Source organism: Vulpes lagopus, chromosome 2 (genome assembly GCF_018345385.1).
Source record: "Vulpes lagopus strain Blue_001 chromosome 2, ASM1834538v1, whole genome shotgun sequence".
Classification (NCBI taxonomy): domain Eukaryota; kingdom Metazoa; phylum Chordata; class Mammalia; order Carnivora; family Canidae; genus Vulpes; species Vulpes lagopus.
The window spans coordinates 30238596-30259876 of NC_054825.1; the positions used below are offsets into that span (position 1 = coordinate 30238596).

The window sequence follows — 21281 nt, forward strand, 5'->3', positions numbered from 1 at the left end:
AGAGAAGAGACCCCTTCTCAGGGAAAGGAGCTAACATTTAGGGAACGCCTATCATACGCCAGGAACTTTACATGCATGTCCCCACGAATCCCCACACCCATGCTGTTGGATAAATGTTACTCATCTGTTTTATCACCAAAGAAGCAAGGCTCAGAAAGAACAAGTTCCCCAAGGTCATGTAGCTGGTTAAGTGTCAAAAGCCGTAATTCAGACTGGCAACTGGTTCCAAAGCCTGTGTTCCTAAGCCTTATGGGGAACCATCCCCAGCTAATTGACACCTGGGCAAATTATTTTTTTTAAGATTTTATTTATTTATTCATAAGAGACACAGAGAGAGGCAGAGACATAGGCAGAGGGAGAAGTAGGCTCCCTGCCCAATGTGGGACTCGATCCCAGGACCTCAGGATCACACCCTGAGCCAAAGGCAGACGCTCAACTACTGAGCCACCCAGGCGTCCCTGGGCAAATTATTTAACAGACTGGCACTCGGCATATGTTGGTTGGACACATACTGTGTGCTGAGCATCACTCTTGTGGCTTGGCCTGTACCTCTGTGTCCAATACTGGCAAAGATTCCCGAATAGCCTAGAGACACATGGCAGGCACTAAAGAACATAATAAGTAAAGAATATAGTGTGTCAGAAGGTGCTAAGTCTCTCAGAGTGGAGGCAGCAGCATGAAGGCCCATTTAGAGTGCTGGGCCGGAGGCAGAAGGGCCCTTTACACAGAAGGGTGAGGCAGGGTGGGCCACTCTGGGAAAGAGGCATTTGAGCAGAAATGTAAAGTAGGTGTGCTGTCCTCCCCAGGCTCAGTTTTCTCATCTGTAAAATGGAGATAATACCCACCTCACAGAGTCATTGTATTAAACAAGATGATATAAAACATTTGGCATGGTGCCTGGCACATAGTAAGCCTCAAATAAATCTTAAAAGGTTAATAATATTAATCAGTAGCAAAGTTCGGGACAGAGCCTGTGTGTGCTCCGTGCCACGGTTCCCAGGGCTCCCAGCACTCCCTGCCATGGCCCAGGTCACCTGGGAGTCTGCAGTGAGAGAGACGAGGAGGACCTGACCCCCTTCGGGCAGCTGACAGCTTTGCAGGGAAGAGACCTCAAACCAAAAATAGCCATAAGGGAGCAGAGCAAGCCTTCCTGGGGCTCAGGCTGTGGCCCTGTTCAGCTGAGTTCTCACACAGCACCAGTCCCAGAGAGAATAATCCTAAAATAAGGTAAACTGACCAAGGAGAGTGTGCAATCCACCAGGCTATGCGGAGCATAGGTCTAGCAGCAGCTAGTGACCGGCCTGAGGATTGGGCCCTCCACCGCCACAGACACCTAGAGCATTAGGTACAGAGAGACCTGAGAAGTCATTTAGTTCTGCCCCATCCTTTTCAGCTGTAGGGCCCAAAAGGAATGGTGACTTCCAGGGACCACAGCCTAGCAGGGAGTCTGACTCCTGCCTGGGGCTCCTCCTTGCTCACTCTGCCTCCTTCTCCAGAAAGCTCAAAGTATTTCACAAGCACAGTTGTGTCCTCAGTTTCCAAACATATGGGGCAGGGGGAGGAGGACACAGAGCTTGTTCTTTCCATGGTGCTGACCCACCATCAGATTCAGGGTAAGTGCCCAGCAAGTGAACCCATGAACCATGCTTGGCTCATGGAACCCCACTAAGTAAGATCCAAATGGGGATTCTAGGTGCACAGAGGGTCCTACACAGCTGAGAAGGGAGGCTGCAGAAAGGTAGGAAGCAGGGGGTGAGGGTGGGGACAGGAGGAAGACCTGCATCACCCCTTCCCGGAAGTCCCCGCCCAGAACCTCATGAGCCTGGCCCACCTGCCAAGAGGGAAGTCTGGGCCCAGAACAACTGCTGTAAAGGGAGCTCATGGTCCGTCTTCATAGCCAGCCCCAGAGCAGCCATGAAGGACCTACCACCTAGAATCATTTAATGTACGGCCTCCCTCCACCACAAGATCCATCTAAGGGCTGACTCTCCTCCCTCCACCCCAGACCTGAGTGCAGTGCTCCTGGGGAAGGAGAGAACTGCAGTCACCTCCCTGGCCGCCCATGGGGGGCCGTGGCAGAGGAACAAGCTTGGGCCACAGGGAGGAAAGTAAACCCCATACACACCTTCACTGCACATTCAGCTCCCCCAGCTCAAGATTTACAGACACAGAGAGGAAGGAGGGTGGAGAGGGGTCTCAAAGCCTCACCCCCACGCAGAATGTGTCTCATATGCCAGAAAGCCACATTCTTTCTTAGAGAGCTGGTCCAAAATCCTCTGGCCCTCCCTCCCTCCTTCCTTCCCTCCTTCCTTCTACCCCTAAAATGTTCTCTTCGCCCTGAGACCCTGGGATCAGATGGACAAAGGCTTGACTCCCAGACACCCCACCTACATGACCTGTTAATGACCTTGAACACACTACTTCCTCTCTCTGAGCCTCAATTTCCTCCTCCACAGAATGGGGGAGCCCGGCAACCTCACAGAGCTGTCGAGCTCAGGCATGCAAGGTGTACAGTGCCGTGCCTGACTGGTAAAATGCAGATATTATTAAAAGATCTGTCCCAGGCCTTTTAATCTCTTGCTTTCACTTCTAGCACTGCCTGATTTTACAACAATCCATAAGTCATTAACTGGGGCGATGTTAAACCTATAAGAATCCTTCCCAACGAGACACATCCATCACTCAAATGCAGAGTTCATTTGGGGACCAGGTTACACAGTATCTTCCCTTTGAAGAGCTCCAGCCCTGTATTTAGATCTGCACTGGGAGCACAGGGCCGATCGGTACCCATCCATTCACCTGCCTCTCCAGGTTCTGCGAGCATCCATCTCAAGCCAGCCATCCTCTCGCTCACCTCTGAACCATCAGTCATCTCCCAGCACCCATCTTCTCTGTATCCATCCACTTGTCCATCTGTCTATCCATCCACTCACCCACAGTACTTCACTCCGTAGAGCCCCAGACCCAGACTTTCCAGGAAGCAGCCCCACGGGGATTTACCCACCTTAAAATGGTGGTGTTCAGGGAGCACCAGGCAGGGGCCAAGTGAGGTCAGGATGCATGCTTCCTCCTCTCACCCTCTCCTCCCAGGTCAGGTGGAGATCGTGAACAGAGCCACGAGATCATGGCCACGAGACCACGGCCAGAGCAACTCAAAGCAACTCCCAGCACAGGGGATGGCCTAGGGTCACTGCCTCTACCCTTTAATTGAGTTAGTCAGTGGCCATGTACAATTGAATTGTATCATTCAGTGGCCACTTACCTGTCTGCACCTGCCTATACTTCGGCTCACGTTGCCCCGGGGCCAGAGGATTTCACATCTGAATATTCCTGTCCTTCCTGGTGGGCTGCATTTCCCATCCACCTGCCAAGGACGAAGCACTGTGACAGGCACATGGGGCAGAGGGAGGGAGTTGGTGGAGATGAGTAAGACTAGGTCCCCAGCCTTCAAGAGTTTCCCAATGGGGGCACCTGGGTGGCTCAAATGGTTAAGCGTCTGCCTTCAGCTCAGGTCATGATCCCCGGTCCTGGAATGGAGCCCCACATGGGGTTCCCTGCTCACCAAAGAGTCTGTTTCTCCCTCTTCTTCTACCCTTCCCCCGTGCTCCTGCGCTCTTGCGCGCGCTCTCTCACGTGCGCTCTCTCTCTCTCTCTCTGGCTCTTGCTCTTGCTCTCAAATAAAAAAAATCTTAAAAAAATAAAAAAAAAGTTTACCAAGGAACTAGGGACAGGGTAGAAAGCCATTGCCTTCCACAAAGTCCAGTAAGCTGGATATAACATTTCCCCCTTCCAGGGCCTTGCTCAGACTGCTCGCAGGTGCTAGCTGGTCCCCAATCACTTTTCCATTACAGCAATCGATAACTTGAATTACTCCAAAATAACTAGGCCCATCATGCCTCTGCAAAGCTAATTTTTCTGTGTCCGCATTTGCCCACGTGTTTCTCCCTGGGTCTGAAATCTGTCTTTATGAGGCAATCCAGGTAGAACAGAGTCTTTCACTGTGACACAGTGGTAGAACGAGAGCAGGATTTAGGGTCTGACACTTGGGTTTAGGTCTTTACTCTGACACTCACTAGCTGTGGGACTAGCTGGAACATCAGTTTCCTCATCTATAAAATAAGAATTCAAATATAGCCACCTACCAGAGTGTTAGAGAACTAAATGGAATAATAATGTACATGAATGTTCCTGGCATATATTAGGGAATCAGTGAACCCTTGGATAAATATGTTTATTCTATGCAAGAATCTTAAACCTAGCTTTAAGTCTGTATCACAAGGCTGCCGTATAATGAGGTCCTAGTGTAACTTCAGCAATAATAATAATATTTTATTTTGGAGAAACAGATTATCATCTACAAAGATGCATTCTCATCGTGCTGGGGCTCAGGGTAACAGATGACAGAGCTGGGACTCAGGGGAGCTTAGTGCATTGCTCGGGGTTGGCAGACTGCTACAGCCAGCCCTCTGACTCCTTTCTCACTTTTCCACCTCCCCTGCCGTCCCCAATTCAAAACCCCAAGTCCGGTGCAACTCCAGAACTCGTGCTAAGTTCTGCCATTGGGCAGATGTGGAACCGCCAAGCCCCTTAAATAGCCCCTTAGAGGAAGAGCCATGAGCTCTGCACAGTCTGCCCTGGGCGCTGCCAGAGATTAAATCTTCCCAAATTTGCCTGAGAAGGGTCAGATGGAAACCTCAAAGGGATGGGGAACACCTATTTCGTGCGGAGCACATTCCCAGCCAGTGTCTTACTGACTCCTCAAACCCCTTGTTCTCAGCCTTTTCTTAGGGGGTGATCCCTTTTGCAAATATGCTGAAAGCTGCAGATTCTCTTCCCCAGATAAAGGCACATCATTTTGCACAGAAGTGCAGAGGGTGGGGCCAGGCTCAGAGCTCCCAGGGTAAACCTGGGCTGTTTTATGATTTTCTTAAGTACCAGGGACCTTCATCTCTTTTGGAGGCCTCATCCCTCATTATATCAAACATTGTCATAGACATCCACAACTCATACTAAATTACACACACACACACACACACAGAGTTAAATTACAGTTGACTATTTGACAGTGTTACATTTTGTGATATACAGTGAAACATTCATTTCAGTTTTGTATTTTCTTTTCCTATTTTTGAGCCCATAAACCTTTTTGGCAAATTTTATTGAAATGTACCATACATATAGAAAAAGACACAAATCTTAAGTGTACAGCTCAATGAGTTCTCACAAAGTGAGCCCATCTGTGTCACCAGCACTCTGCTAGAGAAACAGATTGTGAGCACCCAGAAGCCTCCCCAAGGCCCCCTTCCGTGCACTGCACCCCACCCCAGGACACCTGCTCTCCTGACTTCTACCACCATAGATTCATTGTGCCTGTATTAGAATTTGTTATAAGTAGAGTCATAGCTTGCACTCATTGTGTGTCTCGTTGCTTTTGTGGAACTGAAAAACTTTTATTTGGGTCTCAGACATTTTCTGAGGCCTGTGAAAAGGCTCCTAGGCTCTAGGTACTGTCGAAATCAGGGGTGCTTGACCTCATTTTCACACTAGAATCTCCAGGGAGATTTTTTTTTAAATCCTGATGCCCAGGCTGCACCCCCAGAACAATGAAATCAGCATCTCTGGGGCTAGGAACCAACATCAGTGTTTCTCTTGCTCACCAGGTGACACTAATTGCAGCCAAGGATGAGAGGCACTGGTCCAAGTAATTTTGTAAAATATTAGGTTCCCTATTTTACAGCTGGGGAAGGAAGTTGAGGCTCAAGGAGTCTCCACCATGTGCTACTCTCATGAAGCCTGAACTCCAATTTAGGTCTCACCAGGATCGCTATTTGCATTGCTTTCATCCTTGGCCAATAGTAAAGCCAAAACCAAGTGCAGGTGCCTCCTGCCAGGAACTTTCCTTACTGTAAGTCCTTCCAGAGCTGCGGAGAAGGGAGCCGGGTGATCCCAGGAAAAGGGCAGCACCCCAGGGGCTGGCTGTAGGGAGAGCCACCACCAAATGGATTCCATCTTTGCTGCACGTCCTCTGAAAGCAGGTGGAAGTGGCTGCAGGCTTCTAGGAATGCTTCCCAGATGCTTGATTCTGGGGTGCAGTGCACGACTCCACCACTTGGTGGCACAATGAGCTTCTGTAAATGCTGGGGTTCTCCCACACCCCAGAGGACGCTAGAAAGCAGAGTAAGGCCGCAGTGAGGACAGGGGAATGGTAATCCAGAGCTGCCTGCCTGTTCCAGGCTGGCCAGGGGGAGGCAGAGACATGGCTGTGACTGGACCCGTGGGAGAGCCCACGTCCCCCATAACTGAGACACCAGAGGAAAGCCGGGGAGAGAGAAGCCACGCCTCACCTGCTTCTCCCCACTCTGCCTTCACCACGCTTCCCCTGCAGCCCCACAGTTCTGTGGAGAGCACAGCCCACCTGCACTCCCATGATGCCCAGAGGTACCAGCCCTGGCTGGGAGGGACCAGGCACAGCTCCACGCTCTTATCTGGCGATCTGTCAAACCCTCACCTAGCATGGCTGAGGACCTGGAGCTCTGACAGGGTCCCTGAAGCTGGATTGATCATCTTCCACAGTTTGGAGTCACATTGCCTAGATTCAAAGCCAAGCTCTGCCCACTTCCTAGTTGTGTAATTTTGGGCAAGTTATTTAACTTCTGTGAGCCCCTAAATGGGGATAATAGTCCACGCCACAGGGTTGTTGTGAGAACTGAATGACTATGTGGGGTCATAGCCTAGTGCCTGGCACGTAGTGATAAATGTTAGCTACTATTTATTATTATTGCTAATAATAACCTTGCAAACAGGACAGAAAGAATCTACCTGCATGTTAAAGAACCATCGTGATACCCACACACACCCCAGGTTTGAGCACAGGCAGTGAGTCCTGCCTGCCTCCTGGTTCAGGCAAAGGCCCAGCTGCCCCTTCAGAGCAGCAAGTTCAAGTGTGAAAGCCACCCAGAGTGCCACTCAACACCACCCAGCAGGGATCTCTCCAAAGCCCCCATCCTGAGGCTGGACATTGTCCCCACAGTCTGGTGAGAGCCTCTCTTTGTCCACAGACCTGAGTGTGTGACCCTGGCCACCCTGCAGCCTAAGGCAACTTCCATCAGAATACCATCCCCATGGTGTCTTAGTGAGCATTGAGTCAGGTTCTAAATTTGGGATTGTCAACCAGCTGTGTGACCTGGGGCAAGTCATGTGACCACTCTGGGCCTCCATTCTGCCTCATTTAGATGATCTTTAAATCCCCTCCCAGCTCTAACATATGGTTTTACCACAGTATCTGGCACACCGTAGGTGCTCGATAAATGTTAGTTTTATAAAATGCAAGACACAACCCTGCTAAGCTCCAACACTCACATGCTTTCCTAGTCTTTAAAGCTGAGTGACTTCTGTGATCCACTCCCTAACAGGGCCCAACCTAGGTTAAGAGCTCAAACCATGGGCATTTAATCAATTTATAACTTACTTTTGACCTGGTTTTTAATCAAGCTATTCCCTCCACCCAGGGCTGCAAGCACCCATAAAAGCTCCAGATTAGAGGATCCTTAATGTAGCCTCCCCCAAAGACCACAAGCTCCAAGAAGACAGGATGGGTCCTGCCCATCTCAGGTTCACTGCTTCTTCAGGAACGCACTCAGCCCCACCTCCTTGGCATGAGGCGGGTGGGGAGCTGAGCCTCCCCTCACTGTGGTTCTGGGGCATAGAACTGGCACTCCATCACATTAGGGGAGAGAAGCAGCACAGAGCCTCAAGCTGGGCAAGTCCTTTTATTGGAAAAAGAAATAATAAAACCAAAGGCCACTGCATCACCTGTGCCCAGCCATCCCACAGGAGAGGCACAGGTCAGACATAAGGCCCAGCCACACAGGGGCCAGGGTGAGCACGGACCAGGCCCAGGGGTCGGGGGGCTGCCGTGGAACCCACTGGTTGCCACCCTCTGTGGGGGATCCTTGCACCAGGACAACCCCACCCCACCCCCGACTCAGGTTCAGGGACCAGGCTGCCCTCTTCAGTTCCTGGGTAGGCACCTTCCTCACCTATGCCATTCTTTTGTCCAAAGGAAAACCAGACCCCTCTTTGGTTCTAGAAAGCTACCCGCAGTGTCTAGTCTTTCACCTGCACTTTGAGCACCTCCTGCCAGCTGAGGCAGGCAACCTTCTCTGTCCATCATCAGGGCACCAGGACAGGGCTGCTTCCTTCCCACTGGCCACCCTGGGCCTTGGCAGGCAGGGCCTCATTGCCTGGGTGTTTCTCTTCCCTTTCAAGAAAGGAATTTGCCTTTTCCCCCTGCAGGCTGCCACCTCCTTTGAACATCCAAGGAAGCCTCACTCATGCAGCCTTAGAGAGCTCCAGAGCCTGGGTGGGCTGAATATGCAGCATGTGTGGTCCTGTTGCCATGTCACAGGGGGTTTGGGAGAGGGACACAGAAGGCCCCAGAAGGTTGGCTCTGCTCTCCCAGACCCCCAGCATCTCTTCTGCTAGAATGTACACAGTGGGGAGAACTTTGCAGGTGGGGGAGAGAGACCAGGAAGAAGAGCCAAGCTGGCAGCCCCAGGCAAGGGGCAAGGAGCTTTAGGACATTTATTTACAAAGGACAGGCTGGACCCATGCAGGGAAGCAGCCTCAGACCATCACATACAAAGAAGACAGGATGCAGAGAGGGGCAACCAAAGGAACCTGGCAACCAAAGGGAACAGACAAGTGCATGGTCATATACATGTACACATGCACTCACACACAGGTGCACCCACACGTGTGCACACACTCACAAAGGGCACTCACACACATGCATTCACGTGTGTGCTCATGCACACACCTGCACACCCACACGCACATTCATGCCCATGGTGCACTCATATATACTGCATGCACACGCACTCATTCTCACATACACACGGGTTGTAATCTCGAGAAGTTGGCTCCAGTGGTGGAGGTTCAAACCTCCCAAAGCTACATGTCTCCACGATGCATTTCTCTAGGCTCCCATATAACCTCTCAGAGCCCCAGGCTGCGTGCCCCACAGCCAGCACCTGGTGTCCTGCACAATCTCAGGAGTTGGGTGTCTCTTGACAAGGCCAACGTGGCCTCCAGGCTTTGAATGGAGGAAGGGGAAGCCAGGAGCATAGGAGGGGTCAGGAGGGGACTGAGTGGCTCCCATCTCCCCAGACCTCGAATCCTGTGGAGGCAGGATCACAGACAGGCGGAGCCCCTGCAGTGGCACCAGAAAGAGCAGACACTGGGAGACAGCCACGGGGAGCAGGACCCTGGCGGGAGAGAGTCCTGGTGGATATGGGATTTGGAGTGAGGGATCATGCGGGGTGGGACTTCTCTCTGGGACCTGAGCCCCCCTTCAGGGTGTTGGGAGAGCAGCAGAAGAAAGGGGCTGTCCAAATTGTGTTGCCCACAACGCCCCAGCCTTCCCCTGGAAGATCTGGCGGGGAGAGACCAGTCCTGCCCCCTACCCCCCCACCCCCGCCCCCCACCCCCGAGGAAAGGAAAGTGCCAGGTCAGGAAGTGGGCCGACTGCGGGAGGGGGCGCGGGGAGACAGCCCGCAGGACCCCGGGCCAGTCACCCTGCCTCCCGCCCCGGGGAGCAGCGGGGGCCCACAGAATGACTCAGAAGCGGGTGCTCTGGTAGCGCAGCCGCCGCAGGTCTGAGAGGCCCTCAGTCCGGCCATACACCTCCCTGCAGGGACTCTCGGCCAGTCACCGGGCCCCCGCCCCGCCGCCCCCGCCGCTGCTGCCGCTGCCCGAGCTGCTGCCACTGCTGGAGCTGCCGCTGCTGCACCGGTCCTCGTAGATGGAGATCTCGATCTGCGGCGGCGTTAAGGAGGGACCCCTTGCCAGCTGCCGAGGAGGGGCGGACGGACCGGCGGACGGAGGCCAGCAGGGGAGCGGGAGGCCGAGCTATACCCCCCAGCGCCCACCCCCGCACCCTCCGTGCAAGACCACAGCAGCCCCACAGCAGGCCGAGCTGGCGTGGGCGCACACCCCATCAGAAGCTTCCGCCCCAGGGGGTCTAATTACCAAACCCCAGGACCCTTGGTTTCACTGCAGGCAAGTGGGAGGGCTTCGGTGCCCTGGCTTCAATCCTGACTCCCCACTCTGTAGCGATGTGGCCTGAGACCAGGCATTTAACTTGTTAGCCATCAGTGATTGCCTCTGCAAGATGGTGGTGGTAATAACAGAATCTCAGGGCTGTCTGGGGACGGGCTGAAAGAACACATGTGAGGCCCGAAGCACAACGCCCAGTACTTAGTAAAGGCTCAATAAAAAGAGGCCCTTCTCACAGGGCTTTGTAAACAGAAGATTCCAGTATTTGTGCTTTCTTTACTTTTTCCTCTCAATTTTCAAGTGAAATTTCTTTTTTTAACAACTTAACTCTTGTTGCTAGTGACTGGGGATGGGATGCGGGCACACACTTTCCCAGGTGAGGAGACCTATAACCCACCCCTGGGCCAGCAGCCCACAGATCATTTTTCCGATCTGTCAAAGAAGGACAGCAGGACGGACGCCCAGAAGTACAGGAGACTATAGACATGTAAAGGGCCACAGAGATTTGCGTATTCCCTGAGGGGCAGTACAGCCTCATAGCTAAGTGTGGGCCTGGACTCCAGTCTTGGCTCTGATGATCACCAGCTGGGTAACCCTGAGCTGAGTGACTGAACCTGAACCTGAGCCAGTGACTGAACCTCAGTGTGCTCAGGGACAAGGAGAATATAAGTCATCCACCTTTAGGGGTATTAAAAGCCGTTAATAGGATACCTGCCATGTATTAAGCACTGAATAAATGCAGCCCAATAAAAGCAAACCCTAAAACTCATAAATAGCATTGATAACTTATGGTGGAAGAAGGAGTCAGATGACCCAAGATGTGAGAAGTCCTAGGAAATCCCCTAGCAGGGGACCCTAGGGTAGTCCCTATTTTTTGGGCCCTACTGGTTGGTAGCTCTGTGCCTGGACACAGAACAGCCAGGAAGGATACAACCCTCATCCCGCGCTCCACCGGGTCTGTGAGCAGGAGGCCTCGAGGGGCAAAGATCTTCTCATTCTGCTCCTGGATGTAGCGGGAGATCTTCTTGAGAACCTGCAAGGAGAGGGGCCAGTTGAGGATGAGGGCACAGCAGGGGAGCCCTGGGATGGGCATGCAGGGCAGTCAGGAGGGGAGCTACCTTCTCGTAGTGCGTCTCCATGCAGAGGAAAATGAAGTAGGCCGTGGCACAGGCCAGGCAGCCCTCAAGGTAGGAGCTGCCTCCAATCTTCTCAGCCTCTGCGTAGAAGCCGTTGAGGGTCTTCACTGTCTCCTCAAAGAGCTGCCGCTCGATCTGGAGGGAGAGGGCGACAGGGAACCAGGTTGAGGTCGGCCTCCCTAAACAGTGGATAGTCACCAATGGGAGGGTGGCAGTGGCAGGGCCACACTAGTGGCAGAAGATGCCCACAAGCAAAACCAGAGAAGCCGTGGCTGCCTACGGAGCACTGGACTGGGAGTCAGGAGACCTGGGGTTCAGTCCAGACTTGACCAGCACCTAGCTGTGTAGACTTTGACTAATGACTTTACTACCCACTTTCCACATCTATAAGGTGGGTATAAGAATGGCTACTTGGCCTCCCTTGGAAGCAGGAAACCCCCACAGTATCGTAGATGTGGACACTTTCTACAGGGGATCAGGAAAGAATTCTAGTGATTCTGCCCCCCCCCCCATTTTGATACCTGTGAAAGCACCCAGGACCTAATTGGTAGGGGTTTCCCATGTTTGAATGGGACTCCAAATACACGACTGATTTGTGAGACCTCAGAGTATCTATGCAGGAGGGGGCATCTCCCTCAAGGTAAGAGGTCATGAAGAACACAACAGCCTCATGTGTGTGCACAGCTCGGAAGCTGTCCAGCCTGCATCTATAATCATAATAGCTAATCTTTATTAAGCACTTTCTATGCCTTCTATTTCTAAAAGCACTTTCAGGTACCAATGTAACATTGTGTGTCAACTATACATCAATTTAAAAAAAAATAGGGGTGCCTGGGTGGCTCAGTGGTTGAGCATCTGCCTTTGTCTTAGGTCATGACCCTGGGGTCCAGGGTTCAAGCCCCACATCAGGCTCCCTGCAGGGAGCCTGCTTCTTCCTCTGCCTATGTCACTGCCTCTCTGTGTGTGTGTCTCTCATGAACAAATGAATAAAAATCTTTTTAAAAACTTAAGACTTCTAAAAAAAATTAAGACTTCTATAAATTCATCTGGCAACTATAGATTAAATTAAGCAATAGCTGCAGTGCCTAGGTGACACAGTCAGTTAAGCATCGGACTTCAGCTCAGGTCATGATCTCCAGGTCCTGGGATTGAGCCCTTTGTCAGACTCTGTGCTCAGCAGAGAGTCTGCTTCTCCCTCTGCCCTTTCCATCTCCCCCTGCTGGGGGGTAGGGGGGATGGAGGCTCACACACACACACTCTCTCTCAAGTAAATAAATAAAATATTTATTTATTTATTTATTTATTTTTTATTTATTTTATTTATGATAGTCACAGAGAGAGAGACAGAGAGAGAGGCAGAGACACAGGCAGAGGGAGAAGCAGGCTCCATGCACCAGGAGCCTGACGTGGGATTCGATTCTAGGTCTCCAGGATCGTGCCCTGGGCCAAAGGCAGGCACCAAACTGCTGCGCCACCCAGGGATCCTAAATAAAATCTTTAAAAAATAAATTTAACGATTGATTCATCTGGAAAAAGCTTTGCAGAGTCTAATCTTTTTTAAAAATTCAATAAAAGTAAGTAAATAAATAATGCACGTTTACGCATTTTTTTCACTTTCAGCAGATCAAAGCTTTGCTCAATGGTCCAGCACCATCATCTCTGTCCTCTTAACTCATGTCTCTGCTCCCAGCCCTGCCAAGGGAACTGCTAAAGTTGGATCATGTCACAGCCCTGAAGAAGAGCTTTGAAAGCCTTCTTATCTCTCTCTAAGTAAAATCCAAGAAGTCCTTACAATGCCTGCTAGGCCATACCTTGCCTGGCCTTGTGTCCCCTGGGCCTCCTACTCTCCTGCTCACTTAGTCCCCACTCTAGCCACACCCACCGCCCCGCTGCTTCCTGAAAATACATAAGTCCTTTACACCTGTGTCCTTGGATGCATTATTCTTCCCCAAGACACTCCCACCCCAGACTCAGGTCTCACCTTATCCCCTAGCCTCCCCAGCCATTCACCTCTCCCCAGGTCTCCCAGCCCCGTGACAACCCCCACCCCTTAGTTTTCTAGTACTGGTCACCACCAGAGCTGCTACACGTTTACTTGCTATTTTAGTCTTTATACCCTCTAGTAGAAAATAAACTCCAAGTCTTCACTTCTATACCCCCTGTGAGTATGTATGATTGCCTCATACATAGTGGTTGTTCAGTAAATATTTGCTGAATGCTGAGTGAGTGTGTCCAAGGTTACACAGCTCTGAAAGAATTCTTCTAAAAAAGAAGTAGTCTGTCTGTCTCTTCAATACATAACCCTACACTAGATTGGAAAGTCATACTCCAAATTCAACAGATGTCAAAGTATCTACAGCCCCATTTTTTTACATTCCTCAGAGCACCCCCTTCCCCACTCACCACTACAGGATCAGAACTATCCATCACACAGGTTAGAGATCTTCCGTGCCCATCTAGGACAAAAGGTCTCCCCAAGAATAATCAGAAGTTTGGGGTTCCCAGTCACTATCCCTACACAGATCTGGAGTGATGCATAAGAAAACACTATGCTTTACCCCAAAAGTCGCCATGCCCCAAAGGACAGGCATGTCCTTTGATGAGATGAGGAGAGCCCATGGCTCCCTAAAAGCTGGGTGGGGATCAGCTTAGCAAAAGGCAGCCCTGTCCCACCTTCCCAAGCCCATTCAGATGGGCCTGAGCTGCTGAATGAAAGAGTCAGGGTCTGCCCGCCGCCCTCCAGAGGGCAAACTACAACCCCAGACCAATTCTACAGCAGCCTGGGATGAGGGCCATACATAGCCCTGAACCAGAAGCAAAAGTTGGCTGCAGGATCTGACGCCTTGCAAGGGGTCTGGTGGTCTATAAGACCCCCAGGTAGCTGAGTCTGGAGGAAGAGGCTGTGGGCAGAGCCCTTGGTTGATGACCCAGCTGTCAAAATTTTTTAAAGCTCTGCATGTAGGGCTAAGAAGTGCTGCTTAAAATGTGGAGATTCCAGAAGCTGCTGCCATCACAGGACTAAGGAATCTGCTTTTGTTTAAGAAGCTCTCCAGGTGGGCAGCCCCGGTGGCTCAGCTCGGCGGTTTAGTGCTGCCTTCAGCCTAGGGCGTGAACCTAGAGACCTGGCATCCAGTCCTCCCTGCAGGGAGCCTGCTTCTCCCTCTGCCTGTGTCTCTGCCTCTCTTTCTCTATGTCTCTCATGAATAAATAAATAAAATCTTTTAAAATTAAAAAAAAAAAAAAGGGATCCCTGGGTGGCGCAGCGGTTTAGCGCCTGCCTTTTGCCCAGGGCCTGATCCTGGAGACCCGGATCGAGTCCCACGTCGGGCTCCCGGTGCATGGAGCCTGCTTCTCCCTCTGCCTGTGTCTCTGCCTCTCTTTCTCTCTCTGTGTGTGACTATCATAAATAAATTAAAAAATTTTAAAAATTAAAAAAAAAAAAAGAAGCTCTCCAGGTGGCTCTTGTGCTGCTGACCTTTGTGGGCTGCTGAACTAGGAAATCTGAGGCCTTTTCAGCTCTAACTTTTCATGTGGTGACAGCAAGACACTATCAGGGGCACTGTTTAATTCTTCCATGTGAAGTGACTGAGCAAGTTATATGACACATAATACTTTTATACTGGAAAAAAAATACATTTGATTAAGTCCTTGATTCCATCATGGCCTGTGTTCCAAGTTGAGAAAAAAGCCATCCTCACCCGGCTATCCAGCTCTGGGGGGAATTTGGTCTGGAACTGACAGATGGTCCCATCACTGTAGTCTCTCTGGATAAAGACCTTGGTGGCCAGCGAGGCACTTCGCCGCAGCTCCTGCAGATTGTGGACCTAAGGAGGCATACAGGAGACACACACTCAGGGTGACCATCCATCTAGATCATCCAAGACTGAGGGAGTTTCAGGATATGGTTCTTACAGCACTAAAATCAAAAAAGTTCCCAGCAAACCAAGATGTTAGCCACCCTACAAGTGCTCCAGGAAGACCATGGGGAAGCAGGACTGTGGAGCTTACCAGACAAGATACCTCAAGCTATCTCAGAAAGATCTGGAAAAAGCCTGAAGCAGGGCCAAAGCTGAGCCAAAAGGAGAGGTTCTAGAACCAGCAACAGAACTAGAAACAAAGTTTAATAAGAGGAAAAGACTTCCTAGTGGCTGGCCCAGATCCTTCTCTCGCTCTAGCTCTCGCTCTCTCACTCTCTCACTCTCTCTCTCTCCTCCCTCCCCTCCTTCTCTCCTCCCCCTTCCCTCCCTCCTCCCCTCCATCCTCCTCCTCCCTCTTTTATCCTGTCTTATGCACACACAGAAACTTTCATACTTTTGTTTACTTGGCAAATATAAAATATTCACAGCTCCTCAGGCCTCATGCTTGGGGAACCCAGCCCTGAACAAGACTGAGGTCTCAGAAGTGGGACTTAAGGCAGTTTGGCGGGGGTGGAGGTGGGGGTGCAGGAACTGATATGCCCACCACCTTGGAGGGATATTTGGGTTCAGGTCAAGTTAAAGCCCGGGACAGAGAACATCAGGGATAGCTTTCCCACTCAGGACATCTCATCACAGGAAAGAAGGGGGCTCCAAATTTCCCCAGAGAAAATTATGAATAAAGTGGGCTGAAGCTCCAAATCAAAGAAACACCTTGCCCTGGTAGGAGTGGGGCAATTCCGTCCCTTGCCCACACCTGCAGACTTAACATTGACACAGACTAGCATTTGAGGGGAGTGAGCTCAAGTCCACAGAAGAACAGGTCCTCTTGGGCAGCCCAGGTGGCTCAGTGGTTTAGCACCCCCTTCAGCCCAGGGTGTGATCCTGGAAACACAGGATCAAGTCCCGCGTCAGGCTCCCTGCATGGAGCCTGCTTCTCCCTCTGCCTGTATCTCTCTCTCTGTGTGTGTCTCATGAATAAATAAATAAATAAAATCTTAAAAAAAAAAAAAAAAAAAAGAACAGGTCCTCTTTCTTTCACTTCCAGCCTTAGCCACCCACATTTGAAGCTAGCATTCCACTGGGTAAAATATGCCAAACATTGGAACCACGTGGAGACCAAGCCCCAAGGGCAGAGTGAGCACACAGCCAGTTCATCCTGTGTAATTAAGGTGAATCCATTCAGTCATTCCTTTCATTTATTGAGTCCCTACTACTGCCAGGCTCTGGGGATGCTGGGCTAAAGACAGCCTGTGAGCTCCAGGGAGGAAGACAAGTAAGTATATAATAAATTAGCCTGTGATAAATGCTTCAGAGAAGTAACATCTTACCCAGAAATGCTTACTCAGAAAAGACTTCCTGAGGTCTGTGTTGAGTCATAAAGGAAGGCCAGGTGCTGCCAGTGATAGGGGGCAGGCAGTGGGTAGGGAAAGGATGTCAAAGCAACCCAGATGGAGGGAGGAGCTTGTACAAAGGAGCAAAGATGGCAGAGAACTTGGTCTAATCCAGTGACTGCAGGCAGATTTCAGCAAGATAGGAGTTGGTTTGTGGATTAGATAAGAGCCCAGGGGATGACAGTACAGAGAACAATCTCTGTGCAATCAGAGAGAGCTGGGGGTGGGGGGAGTCTCTAATAGAGGGGAGAGTGTAGAATGGAAGACACTTAAACTTGTTTAAAAGCTGGAGGAAAGAGGGGCAACTGGGTGGTTCAGTTGGTGAAGAATCCAGCTCTTGATTTTGGCTCGGGTCATGATCACAGGGTCATGAGATTGAGCCCTGTATTGGGCTCCACACTCAATGGGAAATCTACTTGAGATTTTTCTCCCTCTGCCCCTCCCTGCCCCATGATAGCACATTATCTCCCTCTCCCTCTCTCTCTCTCTCTCTCTCTTTCTCTCTCTCAAATAAATAAATCTTATTTTTTAAAAAGCTAGGCAGAAAGAATAAGTAATGAGAGAAAAGTAAGAGCAGATAATTGGTTAATCGAAGTTCTGAAAAAAGGAAAATCAGAGACTTTCCTTAATCCAGAGAACCCTTGCTCTGCATAAGAGATGTGGTCCCAGAGTATTGGGACTGAATTGAAGAATGTATAGTGTTCCTCTTGTCTTAATAGTCCTTGATTCCACCAATCAAGGTTTTAATTGAGAAAGCCCCCTTGACATCCTCTAGGATCCTATGATAACTTTGAGAAACAAAGCAAGCTTTGGTGATATTAAGTACTGTTATTCATGAATGTGTCTTCTCTGTCTGGTTAAGATTTCATATTTTTGTATTTTCCAAGGAAAGGGGCTGTGGCCTTCCTCTGCCCTTCTAAAACCAACTGACATGAGCCAGTGGATCTTGAGGATAGATTTCCCTAGCCCCAAAAGGATCATTCAAGCAACTCTGAGAGGGATGCATGGGAATTGGGCATGAGTGAGATAAGAGGCTAGTTGAAGGGATGGATTACCTTTGTAGTGGTCCAGGGGAACACAAAAGTGTGTCTAAACCAAGGAAAGTGATCATGCGAATGGAAAGAAGGGGAGAAAAGAAAAAAACCCCAGTGCTTCAGCCATTCTGATATGGACTCTACTTCTTCCCCCCAACAGCCTCCTTTGTCTGTGCCTAGTGCACACATGCACTGTGTGCTACCATGAAGTTATGTGTCTCTAGTGACTGTCTCTAGTGATTTGACCAGAGCCACTTCTTCCTCCCATGTATACAGCTAGATTAATCCCCGGCCTGCTGTGCAATTAAATGTGGGCATCTGACTGAATGGAATGTGAGTGGTATGTACAGGCTTGGCTCACAATGACTAGCCTCTGTAATCTTTCCCCTCCCACAGAAACCAAAGAAGCTATATTTTGAAAATGATGGAACCATAAGTTGGGAAGAGCCTGGGTCCCTGAATCAGCCTGAAGGAGATCCACCTGCTGGTCAAAATCACCTGTCTGGGACTTAACTGAGCCATAAATAAACTTCTGGTTTATCATTCCATTAAGATTTTAGGGTGCTACCTTACACAGTATAGTCTCATCTCCTCTTGGCTTTAATCCATATGTTCTCAAGTAGCCAGAGTAGGAGGGGCCAACACCCTTTCCAACCCCCAAAATCCTGAGCCTTAGAACACTGCCTCTGAGTGACAAAGAATCTGTTTCCCTCCCTGTAGAGTATTTGTGGAGTCTTGAGGAGTTGCTAGAAGATGGTATCAGACACATTGTATACTCCAGAGCCCTCATCTCCCAGTAAAGCGCAATATAACAGATTCATCTGTAGTTGGTGAAGGGTGGGTTTAAGGCAAGGCAGCATCTACTGGCTCTCTCCATCCACAATGACTCAGTTGTGAGGTATCGAAAGGCTCTTACGGAAAGAAGGCCCACTGACCTGGGAGCAGGAGATCTGGGTGCCACACTACTCTGGGACTCCATTTCTTCAGCTAGAAACTGAGAAGCTAGAACAACGTAGTCACTTAAAGCCCATTCCAGCCCTGACATTCGGGAGGCTTTTTCAGGGATTACGAATGCAAATGTTTATAGGGACTAAGCATATAAGTGGGCTGGGTGAGGGCTGTGACTGATCAGAGAACTCATGCCTTGTCTCAGGAAAGCGACCAATCACTGCCATGCGGTAATGTGAGCCCAGGATGCTGCGCTTCCGACATCTTATGAGAAGCCATAAATCCAGATTTCTTTAATATCAAATATCTTGATTTTTTAATGTTTCAAATAAATTTTTACATTTGTAAGCATGAAGCAGATCAAGTAGGCACAATCATGAATGACATTCATTCCTAGGACTGCCAGTTGAGGACCTCTGAATGAAGAACCCCATCACTGGGGCCCTTGGGCCAGAGCCAGAGCCAGACCCCAGGCACTTGCCAGCTCCTTAGCTTTCAGGAAGTGAGTGAGAGTTTTCAAGAGATCTATGATGCTCTGAAATCCCATAAGAGGATCCCAGAATATGCACACACCTCACTACAAGGCCACAGCTTCTGTGTCTCCCCTAGCAGCTCCCCCAGGATTTCTTAACTGACTCTGACACCTGAGCTTCTCATCTACTTTTTACCTTCCTCAGCTCTGCCCTCTCTCCCACCACTGTCCCCAGGCCTGCCGGCAGCTGAGTATAAACAGGACCAAGAGGCATTTTGTGAAGAAGAAAGAGAAAATCAGTGGTAATATCTGTTGGCACCAATTTTTGAACTTCAGAAGGACAGGGATAGGGAGGCTGCCTGAAGAGTGGGTCACACACCTGATAGAGCCAACCCGGTAGAGGTGGGGAGGAACAAGCAAGCGCTAGAGTTCAGAAGAACACTCCCAGTCCCAATCTGCCCACATCAAACAGGAGGCCCCATCTGGCCCACATCTCCGTCCTCATTAAAAACTAGCTAATTCCAGAGGATGCATTTGAGGCTCAACTCAAGAATCAGGGGATTCAGCTAATGAACCAACACCATGCTCCCTGGCTGCTGGGGCATGGAGGAGGAATGAGGATCATGAGTCACAAGCAGCCAAGTCAGGCCTCAGGATGGAAACCCAAGCATAAGGGCTTCCCTTCTTCTAAGCCTACACCAGGGCCAAGCCCAACCCACTGTCTGCTGGTTGTTAATTCCAAGCCTCAGAGATCAAACCTCCAAATGCCTTGCTTTGATAATGCTGCTTGGGTGCATTTAAAAACCTCTTAGAGACCAAACTTCACCACTCAAAGAAGCCCTCCCCGCCAGACATTTCCCAGTTGTCCTTGGTTATCTGGACTATTTCCCAGGGCAGACCCTGCTCCCGGTGACACACATTCACAGAGGTTTGTCGCTCAGGAAATGGGCTCATTACAGTTTTCCAAATGAGGTCAGTGTATCACTCAGGAGGCTTCCTCCCTCCTCTGAGTTCCTCACACAGATTCCTCCCCTAATGCTAACTCCTGAACAGAAATTAAGAAGCAGAAAAGATCTAGTTCCCACGCCTTCCATCTAGAGATCCAGGGACATGCAATGTTTCTCAATGTCTCTCTCTCTCTCTCCCCTCTGTCTTCCTGCCCCTTCCTCTCCTTCTCTCTCCCCTCCCCTCCCTCTGCCTCTGTTCCTCCCCTCTTCACCTCTCAAAACACCTTCTGCTAGAACTGAGGACCTCCCACTCAGACTCCTAAGGGAATGGCCAAGACGTTTGGCATGAGGTATTCCTTCTCCCAACAGGTTTTTCCTGAGAATCTTAACTCAGTCCTAACAGTAAAAACAGCCTGGGGAGAATGACTCAGTCCACAGCCCAGGGAACGTGTACATTCTGTGCCTTGGCAGAGCTAAGGCTTCCTCCCTCAGTGCTGCCAGCAGGGTCCACCTGAGGCCAAATTGAGAAATGGGTAATGTTTGTCCTCTGCTCTCCATCCCTTCTGGGCATTCCTCTGTCCCTCTGCCCTCAAGCTGACCCAGCCAGGCTGAACAAGGAGCCTGAGTCCTTCTGCATCCCTTCCCCCATCACAGCCTCATCTCACCGCCCCTCACACCCACCTCTCTGTTGAGCAACACTGTTAGCTAATGGTTACACCTGGATGCAGCAGAAAAGACACTGACTAGGGAGGCAGAAGATTCGAGCTCTAGTCCTTGTCCTGCCCCTTTTGAGCCATAGTTTATTGAATAACTCTCACATTCCAGTTGCATCATCTGTAAAATGGGATAATGATGCCTTTCTTGGCTTCTTCATAGGGAGCAGGCAATCTTCTGAGCCTGTTAGCTCATCTGTTAATTGGGGATAATAATACCATCCTTGCCCACTTCACAGGGTTGCTCTAAAGCTCAAAGGAGATCACACATGTGATAGTGCTTTGTACACAGCAAAGTGCTACATTCACAGAGGCATTATGAGCAGAATCTCTCCCTGGGGAGAGTCATGCATGCTTCACAGCAGCCTCCTAGAAACACCGCCTCAACCTAGAGATGTGAGCCTGCTGTTTGGAATTTGTAGACCACAACAGACCTGAAAGGGAGATATGATGGGACAGAGGAGCCTCGTGGAATCTGGCAGGTCACATCACAGATGTGGCTGCCTTCTCTGCCCACACTGCTGGCCCAGCTAGGCCCAGGTGGCTGAAGTTATCTCTTCCTGCCCAATACCAGCAGCCTTTGCTGCAGCCTGGCAGCCCTATCTGGAAAGTGACCAGATCCTTGGCCGTTTCTCCTTTGTTCTTCCTGCTCTTCTCAGTAACTTTG

General features: G+C 50.3%; 1 protein-coding gene across 3 annotated transcripts in view; it reads left to right on the plus strand.

Moving 5' to 3' along the window:
• CRTAC1 (cartilage acidic protein 1) overlaps nucleotides 1-18036 on the plus strand; it is a 156993-nt gene extending 138957 nt beyond the window's left edge. For 2 of the 3 annotated variants that reach the window (XM_041746606.1, XM_041746607.1), the window contains one exon: nucleotides 9695-10312. In XM_041746606.1, the coding sequence (XP_041602540.1) occupies nucleotides 9695-9831 (137 nt within the window). In that variant the 3' untranslated portion in view covers nucleotides 9832-10312. Of the gene's footprint in view, nucleotides 1-9694; nucleotides 10313-17930 lie in introns of those variants that run through there. The other variant, XM_041746609.1, reaches the window with a different exon arrangement.
• The last annotated feature ends 3245 nt before the right edge of the window (nucleotides 18037-21281 follow it).